This window comes from Pimephales promelas, chromosome 4 (assembly GCF_988280905.1).
Source record: "Pimephales promelas chromosome 4, fPimPro1.hap1.1, whole genome shotgun sequence".
NCBI lineage: Eukaryota > Metazoa > Chordata > Actinopteri > Cypriniformes > Leuciscidae > Pimephales > Pimephales promelas.
In genome coordinates this window covers 33,692,978-33,719,086 of record NC_142772.1, presented here as the reverse complement: position 1 = coordinate 33,719,086, position 26,109 = coordinate 33,692,978, and the positions used below count along the sequence as shown (strand labels likewise).

General features: G+C 37.9%; 1 protein-coding gene across 3 annotated transcripts; it reads right to left on the bottom strand.

The window, feature by feature from the left end:
• Positions 1 to 11,812: 11,812 nt before the first annotated feature.
• Positions 11,813 to 25,711, bottom strand: zbtb44 (zinc finger and BTB domain containing 44). 3 transcript variants are annotated; one of them, XM_039659159.2, is made up of 6 exons: positions 25,387 to 25,711; positions 21,584 to 22,697; positions 20,101 to 20,185; positions 18,506 to 18,657; positions 16,900 to 17,200; positions 11,813 to 14,444 (listed from the first exon to the last, which is right to left on the bottom strand). In XM_039659159.2, the coding sequence occupies exons 2-6, from the start codon at positions 22,668 to 22,670 to the stop codon at positions 14,102 to 14,104; spliced, it is 1,968 nt and encodes a 655-aa protein (XP_039515093.2). In that variant the 5' UTR covers positions 22,671 to 22,697; positions 25,387 to 25,711; the 3' UTR covers positions 11,813 to 14,101. The 3 variants fall into 3 exon arrangements, with proteins under 3 accessions (XP_039515093.2, XP_039515091.2, XP_039515094.2); XM_039659157.2 differs by having other exon boundaries at positions 21,584 to 22,701; positions 25,387 to 25,710; XM_039659160.2 differs by having other exon boundaries at positions 14,280 to 14,444; positions 17,117 to 17,200; positions 21,584 to 22,701.
• Positions 25,712 to 26,109: the final 398 nt, after the last annotated feature.

Below are 26,109 nucleotides of genomic sequence, written 5' to 3'. Positions count from 1 at the left end.
GGTTGAAATTTTGAATTTCGATATCTCAGCTCTGGAAGGGTCTAGAGCCTCCATTTTTGCACTCAGGTCAAAGTCTCACAGCCCTCTATCATAATCCAGAGTTTTGAGAAGATTGGAGAAACGTAATTTTTCGCCCGAAAATGAAAAAAATACGAAAGGGGTAACACTGTCGTTTTTTTTTCGGGTTGAAATTTTGAATTTCGATATCTCAGCTCTGGAAGGGTCTAGAGCCTCCATTTTTGCACTCAGGTCAAAGTCTCACAGCCCTCTATCATAATCCAGAGTTTTGAGAAGATTGGAGAAACATAATTTTTCGCCCGAAAATGAAAAAAAACGAAAGGGGTAACACTGTCGTTTTTTTTTCGGGTCTAAATTTTGAATTTCGATATCTCAGCTCTGGAAGGGTCTAGAGCCTCCATTTTTGCACTCAGGTCAAAGTCTCACAGCCCTCTATCATAATCCAGAGTTTTGAGAAGATTGGAGAAAAGTAATTTTTCGCCCGAAAATGAAAAAAAACGAAAGGGGTAACACTGTCGTTTTTTTTTCGGGTTGAAATTTTGAATTTTGATATCTCAGCTCTGGAAGGGTCTAGAGCCTCCATTTTTGCACTCAGGTCAAAGTCTTACAGCCCTCTATCAGAATCCAGAGTTTTGAGAAGATTGGAGAAACTTAATTTTTCGCCCGAAAACGGAAAAAAACGAAAGGGGTAACACTGTCGTTTTTTTTCGGGTCTAAATTTTGAATTTTGATATCTCAGCTCTGGAAGGGTCTAGAGCCTCCATTTTTGCACTCAGGTCAAAGTCTCACAGCCCTCTATCATAATCCAGAGTTTTGAGAAGATTGGAGAAACGTAATTTTTCGCCCGAAAATGAAAAAAACGAAAGGGGTAACACTGTCGTTTTTTTTTTCGGGTCTAAATTTTGAATTTTGATATCTCAGCTCTGGAAGGGTCTAGAGCCTCCATTTTTGCACTCAGGTCAAAGTCTCGTGGACCTCTATTATAATCCAGAGTTTTGAGAAGATTGGAGAAACTTAATTTTTCGCCCGAAAATGAAAAAAAAACGAAAGGGGTAACACTGTCGTTTTTTTTTCGGGTTGAAATTTTGAATTTCGATATCTCAGCTCTGGAAGGGTCTAGAGCCTCCATTTTTGCACTCAGGTCAAAGTCTCACAGCCCTCTATCATAATCCAGAGTTTTGAGAAGATTGGAGAAACGTAATTTTTCGCCCGAAAATGAAAAAAATACGAAAGGGGTAACACTGTCGTTTTTTTTTCGGGTTGAAATTTTGAATTTCGATATCTCAGCTCTGGAAGGGTCTAGAGCCTCCATTTTTGCACTCAGGTCAAAGTCTCACAGCCCTCTATCATAATCCAGAGTTTTGAGAAGATTGGAGAAACATAATTTTTCCCCCGAAAATGAGAAAAAACGAAAGGGGTAACACTGTCGTTTTTTTTTCGGGTCTAAATTTTGAATTTCGATATCTCAGCTCTGGAAGGGTCTAGAGCCTCCATTTTTGCACTCAGGTCAAAGTCTCACAGCCCTCTATCATAATCCAGAGTTTTGAGAAGATTGGAGAAACGTAATTTTTCGCCCGAAAATGAAAAAAATACGAAAGGGGTAACACTGTCGTTTTTTTTTCGGGTTGAAATTTTGAATTTCGATATCTCAGCTCTGGAAGGGTCTAGAGCCTCCATTTTTGCACTCAGGTCAAAGTCTCACAGCCCTCTATCATAATCCAGAGTTTTGAGAAGATTGGAGAAACATAATTTTTCGCCCGAAAATGAAAATAAACGAAAGGGGTAACACTGTCGTTTTTTTTTCGGGTCTAAATTTTGAATTTCGATATCTCAGCTCTGGAAGGGTCTAGAGCCTCCATTTTTGCACTCAGGTCAAAGTCTCACAGCCCTCTATCATAATCCAGAGTTTTGAGAAGATTGGAGAAACTTAATTTTTCGCCCGAAAATGAAAAAAATACGAAAGGGGTAACACTGTCGTTTTTTTTTCGGGTTGAAATTTTGAATTTCGATATCTCAGCTCTGGAAGGGTCTAGAGCCTCCATTTTTGCACTCAGGTCAAAGTCTCACAGCCCTCTATCATAATCCAGAGTTTTGAGAAGATTGGAGAAACATAATTTTTCGCCCGAAAATGAAAAAAAACGAAAGGGGTAACACTGTCGTTTTTTTTTCGGGTTGAAATTTTGAATTTCGATATCTCAGCTCTGGAAGGGTCTAGAGCCTCCATTTTTGCACTCAGGTCAAAGTCTCACAGCCCTCTATCATAATCCAGAGTTTTGAGAAGATTGGAGAAACTTAATTTTTCGCCCGAAAACTGAAAAAAACGAAAGGGGTAACACTGTCGTTTTTTTTTCGGGTTGAAATTTTGAATTTCGATATCTCAGCTCTGGAAGGGTCTAGAGCCTCCATTTTTGCACTCAGGTCAAAGTCTCGTGGCCCTCTATCATAATCCAGAGTTTTGAGAAGATTGGAGAAACTTAATTTTTCGCCCGAAAATGAAAAAAAACGAAAGGGGTAACACTGTCGTTTTTTTTTCGGGTTGAAATTTTGAATTTCGATATCTCAGCTCTGGAAGGGTCTAGAGCCTCCATTTTTGCACTCAGGTCAAAGTCTCACAGCCCTCTATCATAATCCAGAGTTTTGAGAAGATTGGAGAAACGTAATTTTTCGCCCGAAAATGAAAAAAAACGAAAGGGGTAACACTGTAGTTTTTTTTTCGGGTTGAAATTTTGAATTTCGATATCTCAGCTCTGGAAGGGTCTAGAGCCTCCATTTTTGCACTCAGGTCAAAGTCTCACAGCCCTCTATCATAATCCAGAGTTTTGAGAAGATTGGAGAAACGTAATTTTTCGCCCGAAAATGAAAAAAAAAAAACGAAAGGGGTAACACTGTCGGTTTTTTTTTGGGTTGAAATTTTGAATTTCGATATCTCAGCTCTGGAAGGGTCTAGAGCCTCCATTTTTGCACTCAGGTCAAAGTCTCGTGGCCCTCTATCATAATCCAGAGTTTTGAGAAGATTGGAGAAACTTAATTTTTCGCCCGAAAATGAAAAAAAACGAAAGGGGTAACACTGTCGTTTTTTTTCGGGTTGAAATTTTGAATTTCGATATCTCAGCTCTGGAAGGGTCTAGAGCCTCCATTTTTGCACTCAGGTCAAAGTCTCACAGCCCTCTATCATAATCCAGAGTTTTGAGAAGATTGGAGAAACGTAATTTTTCGCCCGAAAATGAAAAAAAACGAAAGGGGTAACACTGTCGTTTTTTTTTCGGGTTGAAATTTTGAATTTCGATATCTCAGCTCTGGAAGGGTCTAGAGCCTCCATTTTTGCACTCAGGTCAAAGTCTCACAGCCCTCTATCATAATCCAGAGTTTTGAGAAGATTGGAGAAACGTAATTTTTCGCCCGAAAACGGAAAATAACGAAAGGGGTAACACTGTCGTTTTTTTTTCGGGTTGAAATTTTGAATTTTAATATCTCAGCTCTGGAAGGGTCTAGAGCCTCCATTTTTGCACTCAGGTCAAAGTCTCGTGGCCCTCTATCATAATCCAGAGTTTTGAGAAGATTGGAGAAACTTAATTTTTCGCCCGAAAATGAAAAAAAACGAAAGGGGTAACACTGTCGTTTTTTTTTCGGGTTGAAATTTTGAATTTCGATATCTCAGCTCTGGAAGGGTCTAGAGCCTCCATTTTTGCACTCAGGTCAAAGTCTCGTGGCCCTCTATCATAATCCAGAGTTTTGAGAAGATTGGAGAAACTTAATTTTTCGCCCGAAAATGAAAAAAACGAAAGGGGTAACACTGTTTTTTTTTTTTCGGGTCTAAATTTTGAATTTTGATATCTCAGCTCTGGAAGGGTCTAGAGCCTCCATTTTTGCACTCAGGTCAAAGTTCTCACAGCCCTCTATCATAATCCAGAGTTTTGAGAAGATTGGAGAAACGTAATTTTTCGCCCGAAAATGAAAAAAAACGAAAGGGGTAACACTGTCGTTTTTTTTTCGGGTTGAAATTTTGAATTTCGATATCTCAGCTCTGGAAGGGTCTAGAGCCTCCATTTTTGCACTCAGGTCAAAGTCTTGTGGCCCTCTATCATAATCCAGAGTTTTGAGAAGATTGGAGAAACTTAATTTTTCGCCCGAAAATGAAAAAAAACGAAAGGGGTAACACTGTCGTTTTTTTTTCGGGTTGAAATTTTGAATTTCGATATCTCAGCTCTGGAAGGGTCTAGAGCCTCCATTTTTGCACTCAGGTCAAAGTCTCACAGCCCTCTATCATAATCCAGAGTTTTGAGAAGATTGGAGAAAAGTAATTTTTCGCCCGAAAATGAAAAAAAACGAAAGGGGTAACACTGTCGTTTTTTTTTTCGGGTTGAAATTTTGAATTTTGATATCTCAGCTCTGGAAGGGTCTAGAGCCTCCATTTTTGCACTCAGGTCAAAGTCTCACAGCCCTCTATCATAATCCAGAGTTTTGAGAAGATTGGAGAAACTTAATTTTTCGCCCGAAAACGGAAAAAAACGAAAGGGGTAACACTGTCGTTTTTTTTCGGGTCTAAATTTTGAATTTTGATATCTCAGCTCTGGAAGGGTCTAGAGCCTCCATTTTTGCACTCAGGTCAAAGTCTCACAGCCCTCTATCATAATCCAGAGTTTTGAGAAGATTGGAGAAATGTAATTTTTCGCCCGAAAATGAAAAAAATACGAAAGGGGTAACACTGTCGTTTTTTTTTTCGGGTTGAAATTTTGAATTTCGATATCTCAGCTCTGGAAGGGTCTAGAGCCTCCATTTTTGCACTCAGGTCAAAGTCTCACAGCCCTCTATCATAATCCAGAGTTTTGAGAAGATTGGAGAAAAGTAATTTTTCGCCCGAAAATGAAAAAAAACGAAAGGGGTAACACTGTCGTTTTTTTTTTCGGGTTGAAATTTTGAATTTTGATATCTCAGCTCTGGAAGGGTCTAGAGCCTCCATTTTTGCACTCAGGTCAAAGTCTCACAGCCCTCTATCATAATCCAGAGTTTTGAGAAGATTGGATAAACGTAATTTTTCGCCCTAAAATGAAAAAAAACGAAAGGGGTAACACTGTCGGTTTTTTTTGGGTTGAAATTTTGAATTTCGATATCTCAGCTCTGGAAGGGTCTAGAGCCTCCATTTTTGCACTCAGGTCAAAGTCTCACAGCCCTCTATCATAATCCAGAGTTTTGAGAAGATTGGAGAAACATAATTTTTCGCCCGAAAATTAAAAAAAACGAAAGGGGTAACACTGTCGTTTTTTTTTTCGGGTTGAAATTTTGAATTTCGATATCTCAGCTCTGGAAGGGTCTAGAGCCTCCATTTTTGCACTCAGGTCAAAGTCTCACAGCCCTCTATCATAATCCAGAGTTTTGAGAAGATTGGAGAAACGTAATTTTTCGCCCGAAAATGAAAAAAAACGAAAGGGGTAACACTGTCGTTTTTTTTTCTCGGGTCGAAATTTTGAATTTCGATATCTCAGCTCTGGAAGGGTCTAGAGCCTCCATTTTTGCACTCAGGTCAAAGTCTCACAGCCCTCTATCATAATCCAGAGTTTTGAGAAGATTGGAGAAACTTAATTTTTCGCCCGAAAACGGAAAAAAACGAAAGGGGTAACACTGTCGTTTTTTTTTCGGGTCGAAATTTTGAATTTCGATATCTCAGCTCTGGAAGGGTCTAGAGCCTCCATTTTTGCACTCAGGTCAAAGTCTCACAGCCCTCTATCATAATCCAGAGTTTTGAGAAGATTGGAGAAACGTAATTTTTCGCCCGAAAATGAAAAAAATACGAAAGGGGTAACACTGTCGTTTTTTTTTCGGGTTGAAATTTTGAATTTCGATATCTCAGCTCTGGAAGGGTCTAGAGCCTCCATTTTTGCACTCAGGTCAAAGTCTCACAGCCCTCTATCATAATCCAGAGTTTTGAGAAGATTGGAGAAACATAATTTTTCGCCCGAAAATGAAAAAAATACGAAAGGGGTAACACTGTCGTTTTTTTTTCGGGTTGAAATTTTGAATTTCGATATCTCAGCTCTGGAAGGGTCTAGAGCCTCCATTTTTGCACTCAGGTCAAAGTCTCACAGCCCTCTATCATAATCCAGAGTTTTGAGAAGATTGGAGAAACGTAATTTTTCGCCCGAAAATGAAAAAAATACGAAAGGGGTAACACTGTCGTTTTTTTTTCGGGTTGAAATTTTGAATTTCGATATCTCAGCTCTGGAAGGGTCTAGAGCCTCCATTTTTGCACTCAGGTCAAAGTCTCACAGCCCTCTATCATAATCCAGAGTTTTGAGAAGATTGGAGAAACGTAATTTTTCGCCCGAAAATGAAAAAAATACGAAAGGGGTAACACTGTCGTTTTTTTTTCGGGTTGAAATTTTGAATTTCGATATCTCAGCTCTGGAAGGGTCTAGAGCCTCCATTTTTGCACTCAGGTCAAAGTCTCACAGCCCTCTATCATAATCCAGAGTTTTGAGAAGATTGGAGAAACATAATTTTTCCCCCGAAAATGAGAAAAAACGAAAGGGGTAACACTGTCGTTTTTTTTTCGGGTCTAAATTTTGAATTTCGATATCTCAGCTCTGGAAGGGTCTAGAGCCTCCATTTTTGCACTCAGGTCAAAGTCTCACAGCCCTCTATCATAATCCAGAGTTTTGAGAAGATTGGAGAAACGTAATTTTTCGCCCGAAAATGAAAAAAATACGAAAGGGGTAACACTGTCGTTTTTTTTTCGGGTTGAAATTTTGAATTTCGATATCTCAGCTCTGGAAGGGTCTAGAGCCTCCATTTTTGCACTCAGGTCAAAGTCTCACAGCCCTCTATCATAATCCAGAGTTTTGAGAAGATTGGAGAAACATAATTTTTCGCCCGAAAATGAAAATAAACGAAAGGGGTAACACTGTCGTTTTTTTTTCGGGTCTAAATTTTGAATTTCGATATCTCAGCTCTGGAAGGGTCTAGAGCCTCCATTTTTGCACTCAGGTCAAAGTCTCACAGCCCTCTATCATAATCCAGAGTTTTGAGAAGATTGGAGAAACTTAATTTTTCGCCCGAAAATGAAAAAAATACGAAAGGGGTAACACTGTCGTTTTTTTTTCGGGTTGAAATTTTGAATTTCGATATCTCAGCTCTGGAAGGGTCTAGAGCCTCCATTTTTGCACTCAGGTCAAAGTCTCACAGCCCTCTATCATAATCCAGAGTTTTGAGAAGATTGGAGAAACATAATTTTTCGCCCGAAAATGAAAAAAAACGAAAGGGGTAACACTGTCGTTTTTTTTTCGGGTTGAAATTTTGAATTTCGATATCTCAGCTCTGGAAGGGTCTAGAGCCTCCATTTTTGCACTCAGGTCAAAGTCTCACAGCCCTCTATCATAATCCAGAGTTTTGAGAAGATTGGAGAAACTTAATTTTTCGCCCGAAAACTGAAAAAAACGAAAGGGGTAACACTGTCGTTTTTTTTTCGGGTTGAAATTTTGAATTTCGATATCTCAGCTCTGGAAGGGTCTAGAGCCTCCATTTTTGCACTCAGGTCAAAGTCTCGTGGCCCTCTATCATAATCCAGAGTTTTGAGAAGATTGGAGAAACTTAATTTTTCGCCCGAAAATGAAAAAAAACGAAAGGGGTAACACTGTCGTTTTTTTTTCGGGTTGAAATTTTGAATTTCGATATCTCAGCTCTGGAAGGGTCTAGAGCCTCCATTTTTGCACTCAGGTCAAAGTCTCACAGCCCTCTATCATAATCCAGAGTTTTGAGAAGATTGGAGAAACGTAATTTTTCGCCCGAAAATGAAAAAAAACGAAAGGGGTAACACTGTAGTTTTTTTTTCGGGTTGAAATTTTGAATTTCGATATCTCAGCTCTGGAAGGGTCTAGAGCCTCCATTTTTGCACTCAGGTCAAAGTCTCACAGCCCTCTATCATAATCCAGAGTTTTGAGAAGATTGGAGAAACGTAATTTTTCGCCCGAAAATGAAAAAAAAAAACGAAAGGGGTAACACTGTCGGTTTTTTTTTGGGTTGAAATTTTGAATTTCGATATCTCAGCTCTGGAAGGGTCTAGAGCCTCCATTTTTGCACTCAGGTCAAAGTCTCGTGGCCCTCTATCATAATCCAGAGTTTTGAGAAGATTGGAGAAACTTAATTTTTCGCCCGAAAATGAAAAAAAACGAAAGGGGTAACACTGTCGTTTTTTTTCGGGTTGAAATTTTGAATTTCGATATCTCAGCTCTGGAAGGGTCTAGAGCCTCCATTTTTGCACTCAGGTCAAAGTCTCACAGCCCTCTATCATAATCCAGAGTTTTGATAAGATTGGAGAAACTTAATTTTTCGCCCGAAAATGAAAAAAAACGAAAGGGGTAACACTGTCGTTTTTTTTTCGGGTTGAAATTTTGAATTTCGATATCTCAGCTCTGGAAGGGTCTAGAGCCTCCATTTTTGCACTCAGGTCAAAGTCTCACAGCCCTCTATCATAATCCAGAGTTTTGAGAAGATTGGAGAAACGTAATTTTTCGCCCGAAAACGGAAAATAACGAAAGGGGTAACACTGTCGTTTTTTTTTCGGGTTGAAATTTTGAATTTTAATATCTCAGCTCTGGAAGGGTCTAGAGCCTCCATTTTTGCACTCAGGTCAAAGTCTCGTGGCCCTCTATCATAATCCAGAGTTTTGAGAAGATTGGAGAAACTTAATTTTTCGCCCGAAAATGAAAAAAAACGAAAGGGGTAACACTGTCGTTTTTTTTTTCGGGTTGAAATTTTGAATTTCGATATCTCAGCTCTGGAAGGGTCTAGAGCCTCCATTTTTGCACTCAGGTCAAAGTCTCGTGGCCCTCTATCATAATCCAGAGTTTTGAGAAGATTGGAGAAACTTAATTTTTCGCCCGAAAATGAAAAAAACGAAAGGGGTAACACTGTTTTTTTTTTTTCGGGTCTAAATTTTGAATTTTGATATCTCAGCTCTGGAAGGGTCTAGAGCCTCCATTTTTGCACTCAGGTCAAAGTTCTCACAGCCCTCTATCATAATCCAGAGTTTTGAGAAGATTGGAGAAACGTAATTTTTCGCCCGAAAATGAAAAAAAACGAAAGGGGTAACACTGTCGTTTTTTTTTCGGGTTGAAATTTTGAATTTCGATATCTCAGCTCTGGAAGGGTCTAGAGCCTCCATTTTTGCACTCAGGTCAAAGTCTCGTGGCCCTCTATCATAATCCAGAGTTTTGAGAAGATTGGAGAAACTTAATTTTTCGCCCGAAAATGAAAAAAAACGAAAGGGGTAACACTGTCGTTTTTTTTTCGGGTTGAAATTTTGAATTTCGATATCTCAGCTCTGGAAGGGTCTAGAGCCTCCATTTTTGCACTCAGGTCAAAGTCTCACAGCCCTCTATCATAATCCAGAGTTTTGAGAAGATTGGAGAAAAGTAATTTTTCGCCCGAAAATGAAAAAAAACGAAAGGGGTAACACTGTCGTTTTTTTTTTCGGGTTGAAATTTTGAATTTTGATATCTCAGCTCTGGAAGGGTCTAGAGCCTCCATTTTTGCACTCAGGTCAAAGTCTCACAGCCCTCTATCATAATCCAGAGTTTTGAGAAGATTGGAGAAACTTAATTTTTCGCCCGAAAACGGAAAAAAACGAAAGGGGTAACACTGTCGTTTTTTTTCGGGTCTAAATTTTGAATTTTGATATCTCAGCTCTGGAAGGGTCTAGAGCCTCCATTTTTGCACTCAGGTCAAAGTCTCACAGCCCTCTATCATAATCCAGAGTTTTGAGAAGATTGGAGAAATGTAATTTTTCGCCCGAAAATGAAAAAAATACGAAAGGGGTAACACTGTCGTTTTTTTTTTCGGGTTGAAATTTTGAATTTCGATATCTCAGCTCTGGAAGGGTCTAGAGCCTCCATTTTTGCACTCAGGTCAAAGTCTCACAGCCCTCTATCATAATCCAGAGTTTTGAGAAGATTGGAGAAAAGTAATTTTTCGCCCGAAAATGAAAAAAAACGAAAGGGGTAACACTGTCGTTTTTTTTTTCGGGTTGAAATTTTGAATTTTGATATCTCAGCTCTGGAAGGGTCTAGAGCCTCCATTTTTGCACTCAGGTCAAAGTCTCACAGCCCTCTATCATAATCCAGAGTTTTGAGAAGATTGGAGAAACGTAATTTTTCGCCCTAAAATGAAAAAAAACGAAAGGGGTAACACTGTCGGTTTTTTTTGGGTTGAAATTTTGAATTTCGATATCTCAGCTCTGGAAGGGTCTAGAGCCTCCATTTTTGCACTCAGGTCAAAGTCTCACAGCCCTCTATCATAATCCAGAGTTTTGAGAAGATTGGAGAAACATAATTTTTCGCCCGAAAATGAAAAAAAACGAAAGGGGTAACACTGTCGTTTTTTTTTTCGGGTTGAAATTTTGAATTTCGATATCTCAGCTCTGGAAGGGTCTAGAGCCTCCATTTTTGCACTCAGGTCAAAGTCTCACAGCCCTCTATCATAATCCAGAGTTTTGAGAAGATTGGAGAAACGTAATTTTTCGCCCGAAAATGAAAAAAAACGAAAGGGGTAACACTGTCGTTTTTTTTTCTCGGGTCGAAATTTTGAATTTCGATATCTCAGCTCTGGAAGGGTCTAGAGCCTCCATTTTTGCACTCAGGTCAAAGTCTCACAGCCCTCTATCATAATCCAGAGTTTTGAGAAGATTGGAGAAACTTAATTTTTCGCCCGAAAACGGAAAAAAACGAAAGGGGTAACACTGTCGTTTTTTTTTCGGGTCGAAATTTTGAATTTCGATATCTCAGCTCTGGAAGGGTCTAGAGCCTCCATTTTTGCACTCAGGTCAAAGTCTCACAGCCCTCTATCATAATCCAGAGTTTTGAGAAGATTGGAGAAACGTAATTTTTCGCCCGAAAATGAAAAAAACGAAAGGGGTAACACTGTCGTTTTTTTTTCGGGTCTAAATTTTGAATTTTGATATCTCAGCTCTGGAAGGGTCTAGAGCCTCCATTTGTGCACTCAGGTCAAAGTCTCGTGGCCCTCTATTATAATCCAGAGTTTTGAGAAGATTGGAGAAACGTAATTTTTCGCCCGAAAATGAAAAAAAAACGAAAGGGGTAACACTGTTGTTTTTTTTTTGGGGGGGGGGGGGGTCGAAATTTTGAGTTTCTCTGATCTTCTTGAAACTCTGGATTCTGATAGAGGGCCATGAGACTTAGACCTGAGCGCAAAAATGGAGGTTTTAGACCCTTCCAGAGCTGAGATATGGACATCCCATGTAGCATTTATGCCATTATAAATATCTCAATATCTCAGCTCTGGAAGGGTCTAGAGCCTCCATTTTTGCACTCAGGTCTAAGTCCCATGGCCCTTTATCAGAATCCAGAGTTTCAAGAAGATTGGAGAAACTTATTTTTTCGCACCAAAAATAAAATGACAGGGGTAACACTGTCGTTTTTTTTTTTGGGTCGAAATTTTGAGTTTATAAAAATAGTGGGTAATTGGACAAATAGTGGGTTCGTGGGACAGGATTATATATATTTTTTTTCATTTGTTTTAATTTATAGAAACCTCATGAGCTGGTAAAATGTACTTTTATATTTTTCAGAAACTTGAAACATAATTCAGGTCTGAGGGGGTTAAAATGTTAATTCCCTCACCCTCTGTTTTAATTAATTTAATGTATCCTATAGCCGAATAAGTGTATTAATTGTTTTCAAAAACAAAATTTAATGGTAGTGTACAAATGTGTAGGACTATTTTAAGAACAAACCTGAATGACTATTCAGCAATAAAAATGGAAGCAATGAATTTACACTTGAAGTCTCAGGCTGTAACCATTTACTGTAAATCTTAATGTACATAATGTTTTTACAAAACATCATTCAATAAATCTGAATTGGCACAGAAACGGATGATAAGAACCACTGAAAGAATACAAAATGACTAATACATTTTTCTTTATGAAAATAAACACAAAACGTACAGTTAAAACCGTGTCGAATAGCACTTCAAAAATATTTTTAGTTTCAAGCTACATTTGAAGTCTACCAGCATTCTGTCTACAAAACATTATGAATTCATATCAATTAATGTTTATGCCAATTAAAATACAATACAGATCCAATATCCAAAGGCACAAGATACCACTAAAACGATAGGCTTTAAAAAAAAACATATAGAGTATATACTATTATTAAGACATGATCACAAAAGCGAACACTACAAGACTCAATCAAATAACTCACACTTACATTGATATTACAAATGTACAAATTGACACTTTACAAGGTAACCGTCATCGATGCGGATTTAGGAAAAAAAGCATTATGACTACTGAAATACCACGTTTTCTTTCTGCTCAAACAATTGAACACCAAAGATTGAATATTGTATACAAAATTGTAGTTGCACATATCTGAAACGACATCCAACAAACGAATCGACCCATGCTATATTCACCCCCCCATACTTCTGTTTGCACGGAAAACATGCAAGTAGCACAAAGAGCAATCTGGGACAGACAGCCAATATTGTCTTATGGATAAATGCGTCACTACAAACTCTCAGACTATGAAGTAATTGAGTTTGAGCAACAGCCCGCGGTGGAGAGAGTGAGATAAGCGCTAGACCATCTCGAGGGAAATGACATCAGAGCATATTGCATAATATGTAATAATATGTAACATAATATGATTTCTTTCGCTCCTTGTATTTCATCTGAACTGTTTATCGAAGGGTACATGCTTTAGCTTATTCCCTCGACTAACCCCCTCCTGTAGTTCGTTATCTTCGCTCGTTCAGCTCATTGTCCACTGCAGTATAAAATGTTTTTATTCACATCATTTCATTTTGTAATACGCGAATCATCCGAAACAATATTGCACAAAGCCTATTAAAAATGTTTGTTCCCTACAAAATCATGTTGGAATGGAGCAGCTTCGAGACTGATTGCCAGGTGCAATATCACATGGAGGAAGCGGGTTTATACGCAAGATACACGATCATTACAATCACCAAACAAAATAAATGCTACATATCTTCAATCAAGGCTCATGCCATAGTCACAAGATGTTCATAAACTTTGTTTTGGAGACTGTTAGGCACATACAACTATGGCATCAAGTTATGGAGAAAAATTCCATAGAATAATTCCAACAGCAATAAAATGGGAAAGGCTATGGAAATATCACCTTCCACTCTATTAAAACGTGACCCTTTTCATCCATCTGTCACAATCAAAAGAACAATGTTAAACTAAAAGAATTCACGTACAGCTCTTCAGATCGAATTGACGAGTGGTTCGGAGAGCTGAGCAAGAGGCACAGTATACAAAATTTAGCAGCATTACACACAGCAGAAAAGAGGGCTAGGAAAACAGGGCTACTCTTCACATATACACTCATTAGATTAGTCACCATCCACGCACAACAGCCCATTAATAAGGTCTCATGGTTGTTTTGTGCCAGTCAGGTTCAGTGTTTTGTTTCCGCTCTGAACACACATGGAAGTAGTAACAAAGACTGTCTTTCACATTTTTTAGGAACGGTCCTCAGGGGGTCGAAGCTTCCCAGTTTATAACAGGTTTGTTTACAGTCAGAAGGGGCAGTTTGCTATGTTAAGGCGCAGACATGAAATAGGAGAAAATGAAGAAAAATAATAAAAACAGATCAGTCATAGTTCAACGTTATGCAAAAAAAAAAAAACATCACATTTGTACGATAAAATTCTAAGTGGTTAAAAAATTGTAATAAAAAAATAATATGTTCAATGGAACAAATTCATTAGAGATGAATAATTACAGATAATGGGTTACTAATAAATAAGTACATTTTTTATTTCAAGTTTGTTTGGTTTTTTTTAATTTAGAATTGTGATGTTCTTTCAGAAAATGTCCTGTCATCACTGTAAAGCTGATTTGAAACGATCTATCGAATGAAGCGCTATATAAATAAAGGTGACTTGACTTGAATTTTAAAGTAACCCCAACAAATCAGAATGAACAAATATCAAAAGGCATTATACTTTTTGATAATGGAACACATCAGATTTGTAAGCTGTAACGAGACGTGTGCAACAGGACTGTTATTATACATGCTTACGTGGAACGTTTTCACTCAATTGTAATTGACACAAGTCTTTTCTTCTTTCTCCCCCCTTTCTCTTTCTCTCCCTCATCTTCCTCTGGGTCTTGTAGAGAGGTAACGGCAGCGGAGGACTTGGGATGGTCGCCTGGTGTGCCCTCCCCTTCCTGCCCTGATCTGGGGTTTGGGGTTTGGGAAGGAGGTGCAGAAGTGTGGCTGTCATAGTTCATGGTAGAGGAAACTTGAGAGATAACTGGTGTTTGGACTGAGGAAGAGGAGGAAGAAGCTTCAAAGGTGTGCTCACTCATCTCAAAGTGTCCCAGACCCTCTTCCTCTTGCATGTGACTCAGGTAGTCTGGGAGGAGGAACTCACTAGGGCAACAAAAGGGAGAGAAGCGCCAATGTTCAGAAAATGATCACTGCCATCAATACTAACTTAACATGACATAAAACTGACAAGTTTAATGATCTTCACAATCTTAGTATCTACATTGGCTTTTTAGCATAAAAGCTCAAATTTGATGGGGCTAAAACACAAAAATAGGCTATTCAAATTTGAAGTCATTGCTTTCAATATCCTCTGTGAAGCCACAATCAGAGGATGTCAAACCACTCAGGCGCAAGTTTGTCAAAAAACAAAATAGTAATTTGTTACGATTAACTCAAGATTGTGTTCCAAGTTTGGTAAACGAGTCTAAAATTCTTTGGATTTTTTCCCCCCACAAACAGCCAGTCCTTGCATGTTCAAGTCAAGCAATAAACTTAGGCAAAATGTCCTCTGGCAAAACACTTCAGCTATCTAAACTACAAGTCAAAATTGAAGTTTCAAAATTAGATTGAGGATTGTGGCTTGGCAGAAAAAGTGATATAGCTAGAAGAAATTACAAGTCAAACACTGATAGCTTAATAATCCATGAATAGGATTTAGATTCTAAATGACATAATTTCCTATTTCTTTACAGTAAGTCGTCGCAGTCTCGACAATGATTTCCAAATTTAAAGTCCTTAGCACAATGTGAGATATCCATTTAACCCATCAATTTATACTTGTTTGTTCATCTTAAAATTAAACATTAAGTCCATCAAAAATTCTGTCAACAATGCTGGCCGTTTCTAATTACAATAATAATACTTCACTACACTACATGACCGCTCCCTCTCTTAAGAAACACACGGCAGAGCCAAACTATTGCCTCATCTCTGTAGCTTTCATAGACACTGTTTATTTGTGCCTGACAAAGATGAATAGACCACAATGATCATAAGAGCGAGAGGGCTTAAATCAAATAAACAGTTGAATGAAATAAGGGAGTCTACGTGTAGCAGGAGCTCAATGCATAAATGCACCTGACTCCCTTTTCTCTGCTTTAATGAACAGCTAGCCTCGGGAAGATTACCTCAGATGAACGTCTCTTTCAGAGAACTTCACTTAAAAAACCTATTGAGCTGACGCAGGATTGATTTCCCTGCCCGCTCCAACTGTTTACATAGCAAAGCTTCTTTTCCTAATGCAAGGTCCAACACCAAAATGGAATCAAAGCCGTGATTATTTCATTTAGAAAATACTAAATTTCAAACAGGAAAGTCACTTAGTTTTTTTTTTTTTCCTGGAGAACACATCTTAGAGAAATACACGTGCAATTTTAAGAATAGAATGCAAGAATAACTGAAGGGTGTGTGCACGTGTGTTAAAGCTATTCAGGAATAAATAAACATAAGCATAATACGGATCAGGACAGTCAATAGAGGAGATTTCACTGATTTCCTGAAAGCTCTATTCAGTAATAAACGGTCTTCCATATAAAACACAATGGAACGGGGCGTTATCCTGGACTGGGGTAAACCTGTTAAAAATCAGCAGGAAAGACATTTCATCTGATAGAAGAATTTTGTCAGTTACACCTCGACGAGAAAAACCTGTCATCTTCAGTCTTTAAAAGTACATCTGTAACGCTTTATAATAAGGTTATATTAGTTAACATTAGGTCATGCAACAGGTATCATGAATAAGCTAACAATAAGCAAACATTATAAAAGACTATTAATCTAGGTTATTGTTAATTTATAAATATACTATTTCACATTGTTAATTAATGTATGTTCATAGTATACAGTTGAAGTTATATAAATTAACCTTAGTTTATGTATTACGTACATACATTAATATTGTTAAAAATTTGGGTTATAGTAAGATTTTTTTTTTTTTCAAGATTTAAAAAAATTTATGCAGCAAGGATGCATTAAGTTGATCAAAAGTTACATACAGTAGATCGTTACCAAAAAAAATATATGATACAATTTTTTTTTTTATTACGGTTTCCACAAAAATATTAACCAGCATAACTGTTTCAACACTGATAATAAGAAAGTATTAATTCTGGAGCACCAAATCCGCATGTTATAATGATTTCTGAAGGATCATGTGACACTGAAGGATAAATTATATTTTAAAATAGAAAAGCTTTAAATTGTAACACTTTTTCATATTATTACATTTTTTTAACTGTATTTAATCAAATAAATGCATCCTTGTTGAGCATAACAGGCTTCTTTCAAGTGAATAAGAATATATTTAAAAAAACGATTTAAAAGCAATGGTCTTTGTTAGTTCATAACACCCAATGCATTAACTAATGTCAATGAATTGAACCTTATTGTAAAGTGTTTCACCTTGTATACATATATTCTTCAATACAGTTGAATAATTTCTGCCCCCCTCAATTCAAAAACGCAACAGCTACCTCCTCAACATGAGATGAACGGCCGACTGTACAAAACTAAATTTGTACTTCTACATATTTTCTTAGAATGTTCAGCTCCTCCTCACCTGGTCTGGAAGTAGTTTGCTAGTTCTGACGCCTCATGGTTGAGACTCCTCAGGTGTACGATTAAATTGCCGGAGTTGGTAAACATGGCGCCGCACGTTTTGCACTCGTAAATCCGAGGCTTGCGGATGATGTGGCGAGACACCCTCATGTGGTGCTTATATTCACCGAAGGAAGTGAAAGTGGCGCTACAGATCTGGCACCGGAAACAGCGTTTACCTTCGTGCTTCAGCCGGTGCATCTTCAGGGAGTAAGCCCGCGTAAACTTTTTTCCACAGCGGTCACACTGGAATGGCTTAATACCTGTAGAGGAAATCCATGAAAGATTACCGTCTACCATTTCCATATCAGAAAACAGGAGATAATTAGCAAATAAAGATGATAATGAAGTTGAATGAGACTGAAATGAACATAACAAGAATGTCTTTGTTTTAGGTTGTTGTGTGCTAACTGCTAAATAAAAGACAAAAGAACCAAAAACATTGTCCTACTCATGCAAATAAGTCAGGATGTTTATTGTGAAAGTTCACATAACCCACAACTAAACCAATTGCTTACAATCGGTTTCACCAGTCCATAACTGTGATAAATTCTATTTGGACAATCAACAGCAAACAAAACGCCACCTCAGTATAAACTATCTAGTTGATTAAGGTGAATCATGTTGTACTCTTGTTCAAACTCAAACAAGATGTTTATGTATTACAGAGCCCGACATCAAGTCTTTCCAGGATTCTGTCTAAAAGCTCACCACCTGTCCTCAGCTGCCCTAAAACATATGAACAATAAAGCTTCAGTACATTAATCAATAAGAAATGGGGATGGCCATTGTGCCAAAGTGCTTGTAAATTAATAATTGCCTGACCCAAAACAACAATTAAAAGGCGCTGTGACTGACCCCGACCTTACAACTTCAGTTGTCCTGGAATATACAATGCCGTCATTAAACAGTGATAGCACAACTAAGGGCATCTTTCACAAGTGTCCGCATGGCCCTAACTACAATACTAGTGTATTATTCTGTAATGTATAGCTACGATGGGACCAAATATCATTCAGTTGATCAGTGATATTCTCACTCACCGATGACATCATTACCCCTTTATTACACCGAATCTGGCTGATCTAACTTCCTAATGTCTCCTGCTATCCTGATTAGTATTAGCAAAATTGTCAAGAGATGCAGTTCCATTTTTTCAGGATTTTTGTATTTTTTAAATCAGAAACACCATCAGCTTTACTCATGGGTATTAAAAATTAAAATTAGCTTCACTGTCTTTTTGACATTTTTTCATATTTTTAATAAAATAATCTGCCAGGTATATACACTCTCCATACTTTATGTTGCTCACTGGGCATAAAACAAACCCGTGCATACTCTGTCTCATGCAGACATCCACTATCACCATGAAATGCACTTGTTAATTCCAGATTGTTTATTTTCCGGAACAGGATCGGGCAGCACATGGCTTAAATTAAGCACTGGGTGAGGCATCAGGAATATAAAGTGAATATAATATAGTGTTTGAAGGGAGAAAAATAATTCTTAGCATTCACATGCACTGTCACGGTCAGTGTGGAGTCCTGTAATAGCAGAGGCTTTCTCACCAGAGTGGATGAGCATGTGCTGTTTGAGATTCTGTATTCGAGTAAAGCGGACGCCACATGTAGGACACTGGAAGGGCCGTTCAGGACCGTTGAGTCCTGGGCGGGTGGAAGGACTGATGTACAGGTGGTATGGGTACTGGACATTCTCCAACCTGGAGAAAAGTAACAAGAAAAAAGAAAAGAGGCTAAATTGATGATCCAATTACACACTGACTCTAAGTAGTCACTAACAAGAGACTTGTAGAACTAGAATCTGTCTTGTCTCAAGTAATCATTTTAAGTTGGAAAAACTCTTAATGGGCTCTATGCACGGCGGTATTTCCGGTGAAGGTGTAAGGATGCTCGAAAACTTCCGCCGATCGTACAGTCCAATGCAATAGCGAGAATTTATATTGAATTTTATACTCCATGGTTATACTAAAGAAACGTTAGTTAAACAGACACCCCTCGTTGTGTTTATGCTTCTTTTTAAAATTATATTAAATAAACTTAACTATATATAAAATTACATCTAAACGTATGTAGGTTTCATTTCAAAGACGGGAGGACAGTAAATTTTGAAGACTCTGCCATAATCCCGTTTTCCTCAGTTTTCCTCCGCTTTAATCTCCACAACCGGAAATGGACGAGCATCCTTGCGTCAACTTATGCGTGCATATATCCCATAGAATCTAAATGACTAAATAAGGAAACAGGGTGACACATGTGCCTCCAATCTTGCCAAAGGTTTAGGGTTCAGTAAGAATTTGTTTTGAATTTGATTTAGTAAGGATGTTGCAAAATAAATTTCTGCTTCAAATAAATGTTCTTTAGAACTTTGCACTCATCAAACAATCCTGAAAAATATAACAAAAAAAATTTTTTTCCTACAAAAACATTAAAGAGTACAACAACTTTCAAGTGGGACTTAAGACTGGAGTAATCCTGCTGAAAATTCAGCTTTGCCTTAAATTACATTTGAAAATATACTGAAACAGAAAACATTAATTTTAAATTGGGAGTATATTTTTATTGCAGAGTAACCTCTTCAATGTGTAAATATCAAGAACATTTCCATTTCATGACCCCTTGAAAGGAAAACATGTAAATTTGGGTAGGAATTTAAAGAGTGTGTCACGAAAAAAAGTGTACAGTATTTGCAGTACTGCTACAATTTACTCTATCCACAGAGATCCCCCCAAAAAGATTTAACATACAACACATTTAGTCAGGCATATCAAGTTGTCATATAAAAGCAGACTCCCACTCCTGAGATGGACAGCAGTGTCTTTTTTTTTCTCTCCCATTTGTTTTGCATCATACCATTTCCCTTCTCTTCCAGTATTCCAAAAGGCAAATTTCATGTCCAAGAAGTTTCCAGAAAGCCTGCCAACTAGCTTCTCCGACCTCTTGGCAAGAAATCTTCATCCTAATAGCCACTACAATATCACAGAAGCCTCTACTGCGTACAAATAAGTTTACACGAGGAAAGACGATGATGAGAAGTTTAAAAAATGATGTCTCTCCTCAGAGGAGCCCTTTAGTTCAATCATAAAAGTGAGATGCTGTAAAAGAATACTCTGTAAAAACAACCCAGACACTCAAAGGGGCCTTACCTCTCATCCTCCTCCATGTGACCAGTAGTGTTTGGAGTGCCCTGCATTGACTGGAGACCCTCCGTCACCCCCTCATCCATGGAGCCTGAAGAAAGAGCAAAATCTTGTTTTTGAACCTCTTCTCCAGTAAAACCATGTCTCAATATTGTGTTTATTTTAAACAGATACTGCCTCAAAAGCGCATGAAATAATCAAAGAGTAAAGTTCTAATAAGTTGAGGTAAATATGTCATTGTCAATTTAATGACTTAAAGGGATAGTTCACTCAAAAATGAAAATTCTGTCTTTGGAAAATAAATTAAGACATTTTGATGAAATCTGAGAGATGGATCTCTCCTCCATAGGCTTCTAGGTAATTCTGCCGGCTCAGAAAGTTAATAAAGACATTGTTAAAATAGTCCAAGTGACTAGAGTGGCTCAACCTTAAGTTTATCAAGTGACAAGAATACTTTTTGTGCACGAAACACAGACTTTACTAAACTATTAGTACCAACTTTATTTTCTTCCGTGTGGGCCTCTGATGTGAGTTCACGATAGCGCCACGACGCATGCGCGAGAACTGAGAAGATGACACTCACGATCATTTGATGTGAAAGTGTGAAAGGTAAGCCATTCATTTTGTGGGATTGGTAAGGAACTTTTATGTTTTCTCACGATTCAGAAATCAAGGAAATGCACACTTTAGACACTACATTTTAAACACTACTTCTAGACCCATCGGCATCATCTTCTCAGTTCTCGCGCATGCATCGTGGCGCTCGCGTGAACTACTGTAACTCGAGGCTCACACAGAAAAAAATGAATAGTTGAATAAAGTTGTTATTTATTAGTAATTTAATAGTTTGGTTTTTTTTTGTGCCCAAAAAGTATTCTAGACGCTTGATAAACTTAAAATTGAGTCACTGTAGTCACTCTATTTTAACAATGTCTTTACTAACTTTATGGGCCTGCAGATGCAATTACCTAGCAGCCTATGAAGGAGTGATCCAGCTCTCAGATTTCATCAAAGATATCTTAATTTGTGTTCCAAAGATGAACAAAAGTCTTACAAGGTTGGAGCAACATGAGGGTGAGTAATTACTGACAGAATTTTCATTTTTGGCTGAACTATCCCTTTAACTGTCATGTGCAATTATTAAGAAAAAAAAATTGTACAATTTTTCATAAAGCTACAATATGAAAGATTTTTGAAATAAAATATCCAAAGATCACTTGCACAGTGTGATATATTTCCTGTGGTTGTGTAAAATATCTTAGGAATTCCCAAAGATTTTTAATTTCAGAGTAATTGCTATTCTTGCTAAATAAAAGTATAATTTCTTAAAAAAAATTAAAAAAAATAATTACTCGAACCTTGTGAACAGTAGACCTTAATAACCATGTAATACAGACGTTAATTAATCTACATTTAGATCTACGTCTAAATGCCCATCACAGAATAAGTGTAATCAAGAAATTGTATGTATGAATGTAAGGAGTCTTACCAATGGATGAGGACTGGGGGCTGATGAGTAGATCTTCTTGGGTGTGCTCATTGCCAGGAACCGTCTGCTGGTCACTCAGAGAACTGTGTGGGGCACTGACCGCCTGAGAAGCCTCTTCATGCACTTCTTCATCACTCAGCCTTTCCACCTTCACCTGGACATCATCTTCTTCCTCCTCCTCTACCCCTGCCGCACCCCCAACCCCCAGGCTGCGCGGACCCTCGCAGGCGAGGTACTCCACCAGTGCCCGTCCACTAGAGTCCTGCCCCGACGCTCCGGATGCTTCCAGGAGACCTTCGGGTAATTTTGACTTCTCTGGAGTAAACCGCCGGTCCACACCAAAGGGGTATGTCCAGGAGAAGGCCAGAGAAGGTTCCAGAGCCTGCGCTGAACTCTCAGGGAAGGAGGAAGAAGAGGGAGAGGGGTTGGGGACTTGTGGAGAGGTAGAGGATGCTGGTTGCGGGCTCGCAAAGCCTTTGCGCTTGCGCCTAGATTCGCGGCACACAGGGATGGGCCGCTCCGGTACACTGCACTCGGATGAGACCGGAGACGGTGAGAGGGCATCTACAGGGGCGAGGGTGCAGCTCGCATGGCCTTCAGGTGGCTCTTGGGGCCTGTGCAAACCCGGGGGCAGGGCACCACCAGGGCCTCCTGCTCCCGAGGATGCAGAGTTCCACAGGATACTGGACTTCATGAACTCAGAGCAAGTGTTGGCTACCGCAAACATCTGCATGTAGCTAGCCGCCGCGAGTACATCGATGATATTCTCCGTACTAATGGACAGGGTGGACGTGTAGGCGTATTCCAGAAGAGGGGCGAAACCGGCGACAGTCACGTGTTGAAGATCCAGCACATGTTTGTTGTCTTCACCTACAATCACAGTGTCTTCTTCAGTCCGCTTCCCAGACAGCTTCGCTCGAAGGAAGTCACTACAGCAGGCTAGTACTACTTTGTGGGCTGAGAACAGCTGGCCCTGTACACGAATGGTAACGTCACAGAAGTGGCCCTCACTGCGCAGGGTGTTCAGCTTATCCAAAAGTTCCTGGCTGTGGCTGGGGGAGTTGTGAGTGAAGGTTTTCACACCCATCCTTCACAGTAGGACACGGAGTCTGGGCTGCCTGGACAGAATAAGATACATTAGTCTCACAAAATGGGTAACATTTATATGCAAACTACAACAGGTTTTTGAAGTAATTAAACCGTGATTGAATATTTGAAGTAAGGATGTAAGTTTGCAGTTAAATACATGAAGAAGTTTAAAGTATTGTTAAATACATGAAGGGAACACCAAATACCATGCACACATAGCCTATTTTTAAATTATAATTTAATATAATATTTTATATAATTTAAATAATATTATATTTTGTATAATTTAAATAAATATGTAATTTAAATAAATAAATACATATTTTTCCCAAGTAGTTTATCAATCTCACTGTCACTGATAAGGAATATTCTTTCTCACTGCTGATCAAACAGAGCTAGATATACAGACACAAAGCACAAGCACATACTTAGAATGATTCAGAGCTGAAGAATCCTGATTTTGTAACTTTTCCAAGCCCAAATAAACTCCCTGTCTCCCTCAAATAACATCTGCTGAAAATTGGTTTAGAATTGCTTGGATCCAACTGACAGCTAACAGAGTGATAAGTCTAAACTATACAGACGTCCAAATGAGTCTGTCTCGGTTTAGAGAGAAGGAGATCATCTTTGGTCCTTGACTCAAACTGTTAAACATTTACAACTGCAGGGTCTAAACAAACAAGGAGATGAAGCAAGCTAAGAAACATCTAAGAAATTCACTTAATTCTTAGAAAGATTATACTTTGAGTTCTTAGAATGGTAAGCTGCATTCCACACAGTGACAGAGACTTTACAAGATTTTTGGGAAAAATGAAAGCGTAGGGCTATAAAATAGCCATACAAAAAAAAAAAAAAAAAAAAAAAAACCCTTTGCCTCAGCACGTTTCTGATTTATTGCTCCAGCAGTAACTGGACGACACGGTTGAAATACGGATAAAAACCCAACCACTGCTTTTTAAAGGTTTGCAGTTTTTTTTTTTTTTTTTTGTCTAGGAACCCACAAGAGTTATTGGGGGGCCATGAAAAATTGAAGAACAAAAAAAGAACTAAAATATTTTACATGGACAATCCACGGATAATTTAACACTTAATTGATATACATTTCCAAACTGACATCTTTATATTTGTTTTGGGAGACCTTCACCACAAAATTAAAATGGTCTCATATTCACTCTCAATGATTTCCCAAACCACTACGATTCATTTACTTCTGGGGAACACAAATATTAGTGCAAGCAATGCTATATTTTTTCATGTATACATTTTATACTGTGTGTTTGACTCATTTATATTGATTCCTTTTAATAATGTTATTCAATGTACATCTAACATTATTATAAAGAAATAAGTAAAAAAAAAAATATATATATATATATTCAACAAAGAAAGTTATGGAAGTCCATTTAATGTTAAGAACTGTTATGTTATTATGAGAAGATTAATCGGTTCATTATAAATCTGGCAGGACAAGACTCTCTAGTTAATGAATGGGAAACATTTGATTTGGTATCTCTAATATTGTATATTATTATTTATTATGAGTATTCCCCCAATATTTCAATTTTTATAAAAATTTATAAATGAGTCACACACACACACACACACACACACACACAGTATAAAATGTATACATGATGCATTGCTTGACTAATATTATTTCGGTCAAAGTTATGTGTTCCTCAGAAGTAAATGAATCGTAGTGATTTAGGAAAACATTGAGAGTGAATATAAGGACAATTTTAATTTTGTGGTGAAGGTCTCCCAAAACAAATATAAAGATGTCAGTTTCGGAATGAAATAACGATTAAAAGTTAAATTATCCGTGGATTGTCCATGTAAAATATTTTAGCTCAGGGAAAATGTGGCAAAAGTAGATACACTGAAATCTTAGTCAATATCAAATATCAAAAATTACAGTCATAATAGACCATTTCACAAGATGTAAACAACACTGGTCCAGAAACACTTCCTGTTTCAGTTTTAACACTACATAAAAGCTGGGATAAAATACAACCAACAGAACATTTAAAACTGAATCAAAAAGTTAAACAAACATCTTTAAGATGTTTTCTTTACATGTGAAATAAAGAAAACAGTTACAAACTGAAACAGGTAGTGCTTCTGGACCAGTGTTGTTTACATCTTGTGAAATGGTCTATACGTCCATAAGTAATAAATGGAGAAGTTGTTGCAGGACACAATGACATCTTGTTGATGGCTGTCAAACTCGGGAACGATAAAGGGGCGTGGCTTTACACATGATTTGCTTTAGTTTGTGTAACAAATCTCAAGCATGCATTCTAGCAGCTGTGACAATCTCATTCTCAATTCCCATATACCAAAGGTTTAGATTCAGGCATTTAGTGCACACCAAAAGCTGCGCATTTTGACAGGTTGAATGTGGCCTACTATTGTGCGGCGTGTAAAGTAAATTAGAGAGTAAGGTTACAATGCATTGCATAAATGAAAAACCCAAGAGTTAACAATGTGATAATACCGAAAACTTGTGCAGAAAATATACTCAAGAAGAATAGTAAAACTTGTGCTTTACCGTTTACAGACAAAACAAAACAAAACAAAAAAAACAACGTCCAGCTAACCTGCAGCACTCATTGGCTAGCTCGCTAATCTCTGACGATGACTACAACAGCGTCGTCAGTGTCATCACAGTGTACAAAACATTACTCGAGTTGGATGAATGTTTTCAAGCTCACCGGTAACAAAGAAGAACGGTCGAATCCAGTGAAATGTTATACAACTATGATGAGCGCATGAATGTGAGCCAGCAGCGAGCTAACTAGCTGCTAGCATTCTGACACTTGCACAGAAGTACTGTCGCTTGTTGAAAGCAGAGTCACATCCCGATAAATCACGAAGTCGAGGGACCCCCGATTGTATTAAAAGGCAAAGTCATACAAAAAGAAGCCTGCTCAAAATTGCATTATGTATAAAATGCATTGGTATCTCCTCTGACAGGTTTGAGGCTGATGTTTACATACTCTATCCCAGAATGCTTTTCACGGGGATTGTGCGACTGACCTTTCATTTTTAGTGACGACCTCAAAAGCGCTGTGATGACGCAGTAACACAAAATAAAAGCATGATTTTTAATTTTTTTTTTTTTAAACATTTGTAGAGTATTTAAGTTTCGTTTCAGACAGCAATGTTAACTAGTCTAGAAAGCTCTCCTGTCAAGTGTTGTCTATGTCCTTTTTTATTTTTAGAAAAAGTCAACACTGACTGACTGTTGTTTTATGCCATTTGTGGCAAGGTACTAGTCTGTTCTTATTAAAATAAGATTTAATTTTTAATAAAGATTTAAAAAGTAGAAAACTTACCTTTCTCCCTAAATTTCCTAGCCTTTGTATTCTGTATTGTATGTATACAGCTTTTTTTGTTCATTGCTGAAATGTTTTATGAATGATTTGTGTAATTAG

What these genes read in the sequence shown, in the direction of transcription:
- zbtb44 (XM_039659159.2), bottom strand. Translation starts at nt 22,670, where the DNA reads ATGGGTGTGAAAACCTTCACTCACAACTCCCCCAGCCACAGCCAGGAA. An exon ending in CACATGGAGGAGGATGAGAG is followed by an intron (nt 18,658 to 20,100) that starts GTAAGGCCCCTT and finishes ACTTTTCTCCAG; the next exon opens with GTTGGAGAATGTCCAGTACC. An exon ending in GCAAACTACTTCCAGACCAG is followed by an intron (nt 14,445 to 16,899) that starts GTGAGGAGGAGC and finishes TTGTTGCCCTAG; the next exon opens with TGAGTTCCTCCTCCCAGACT.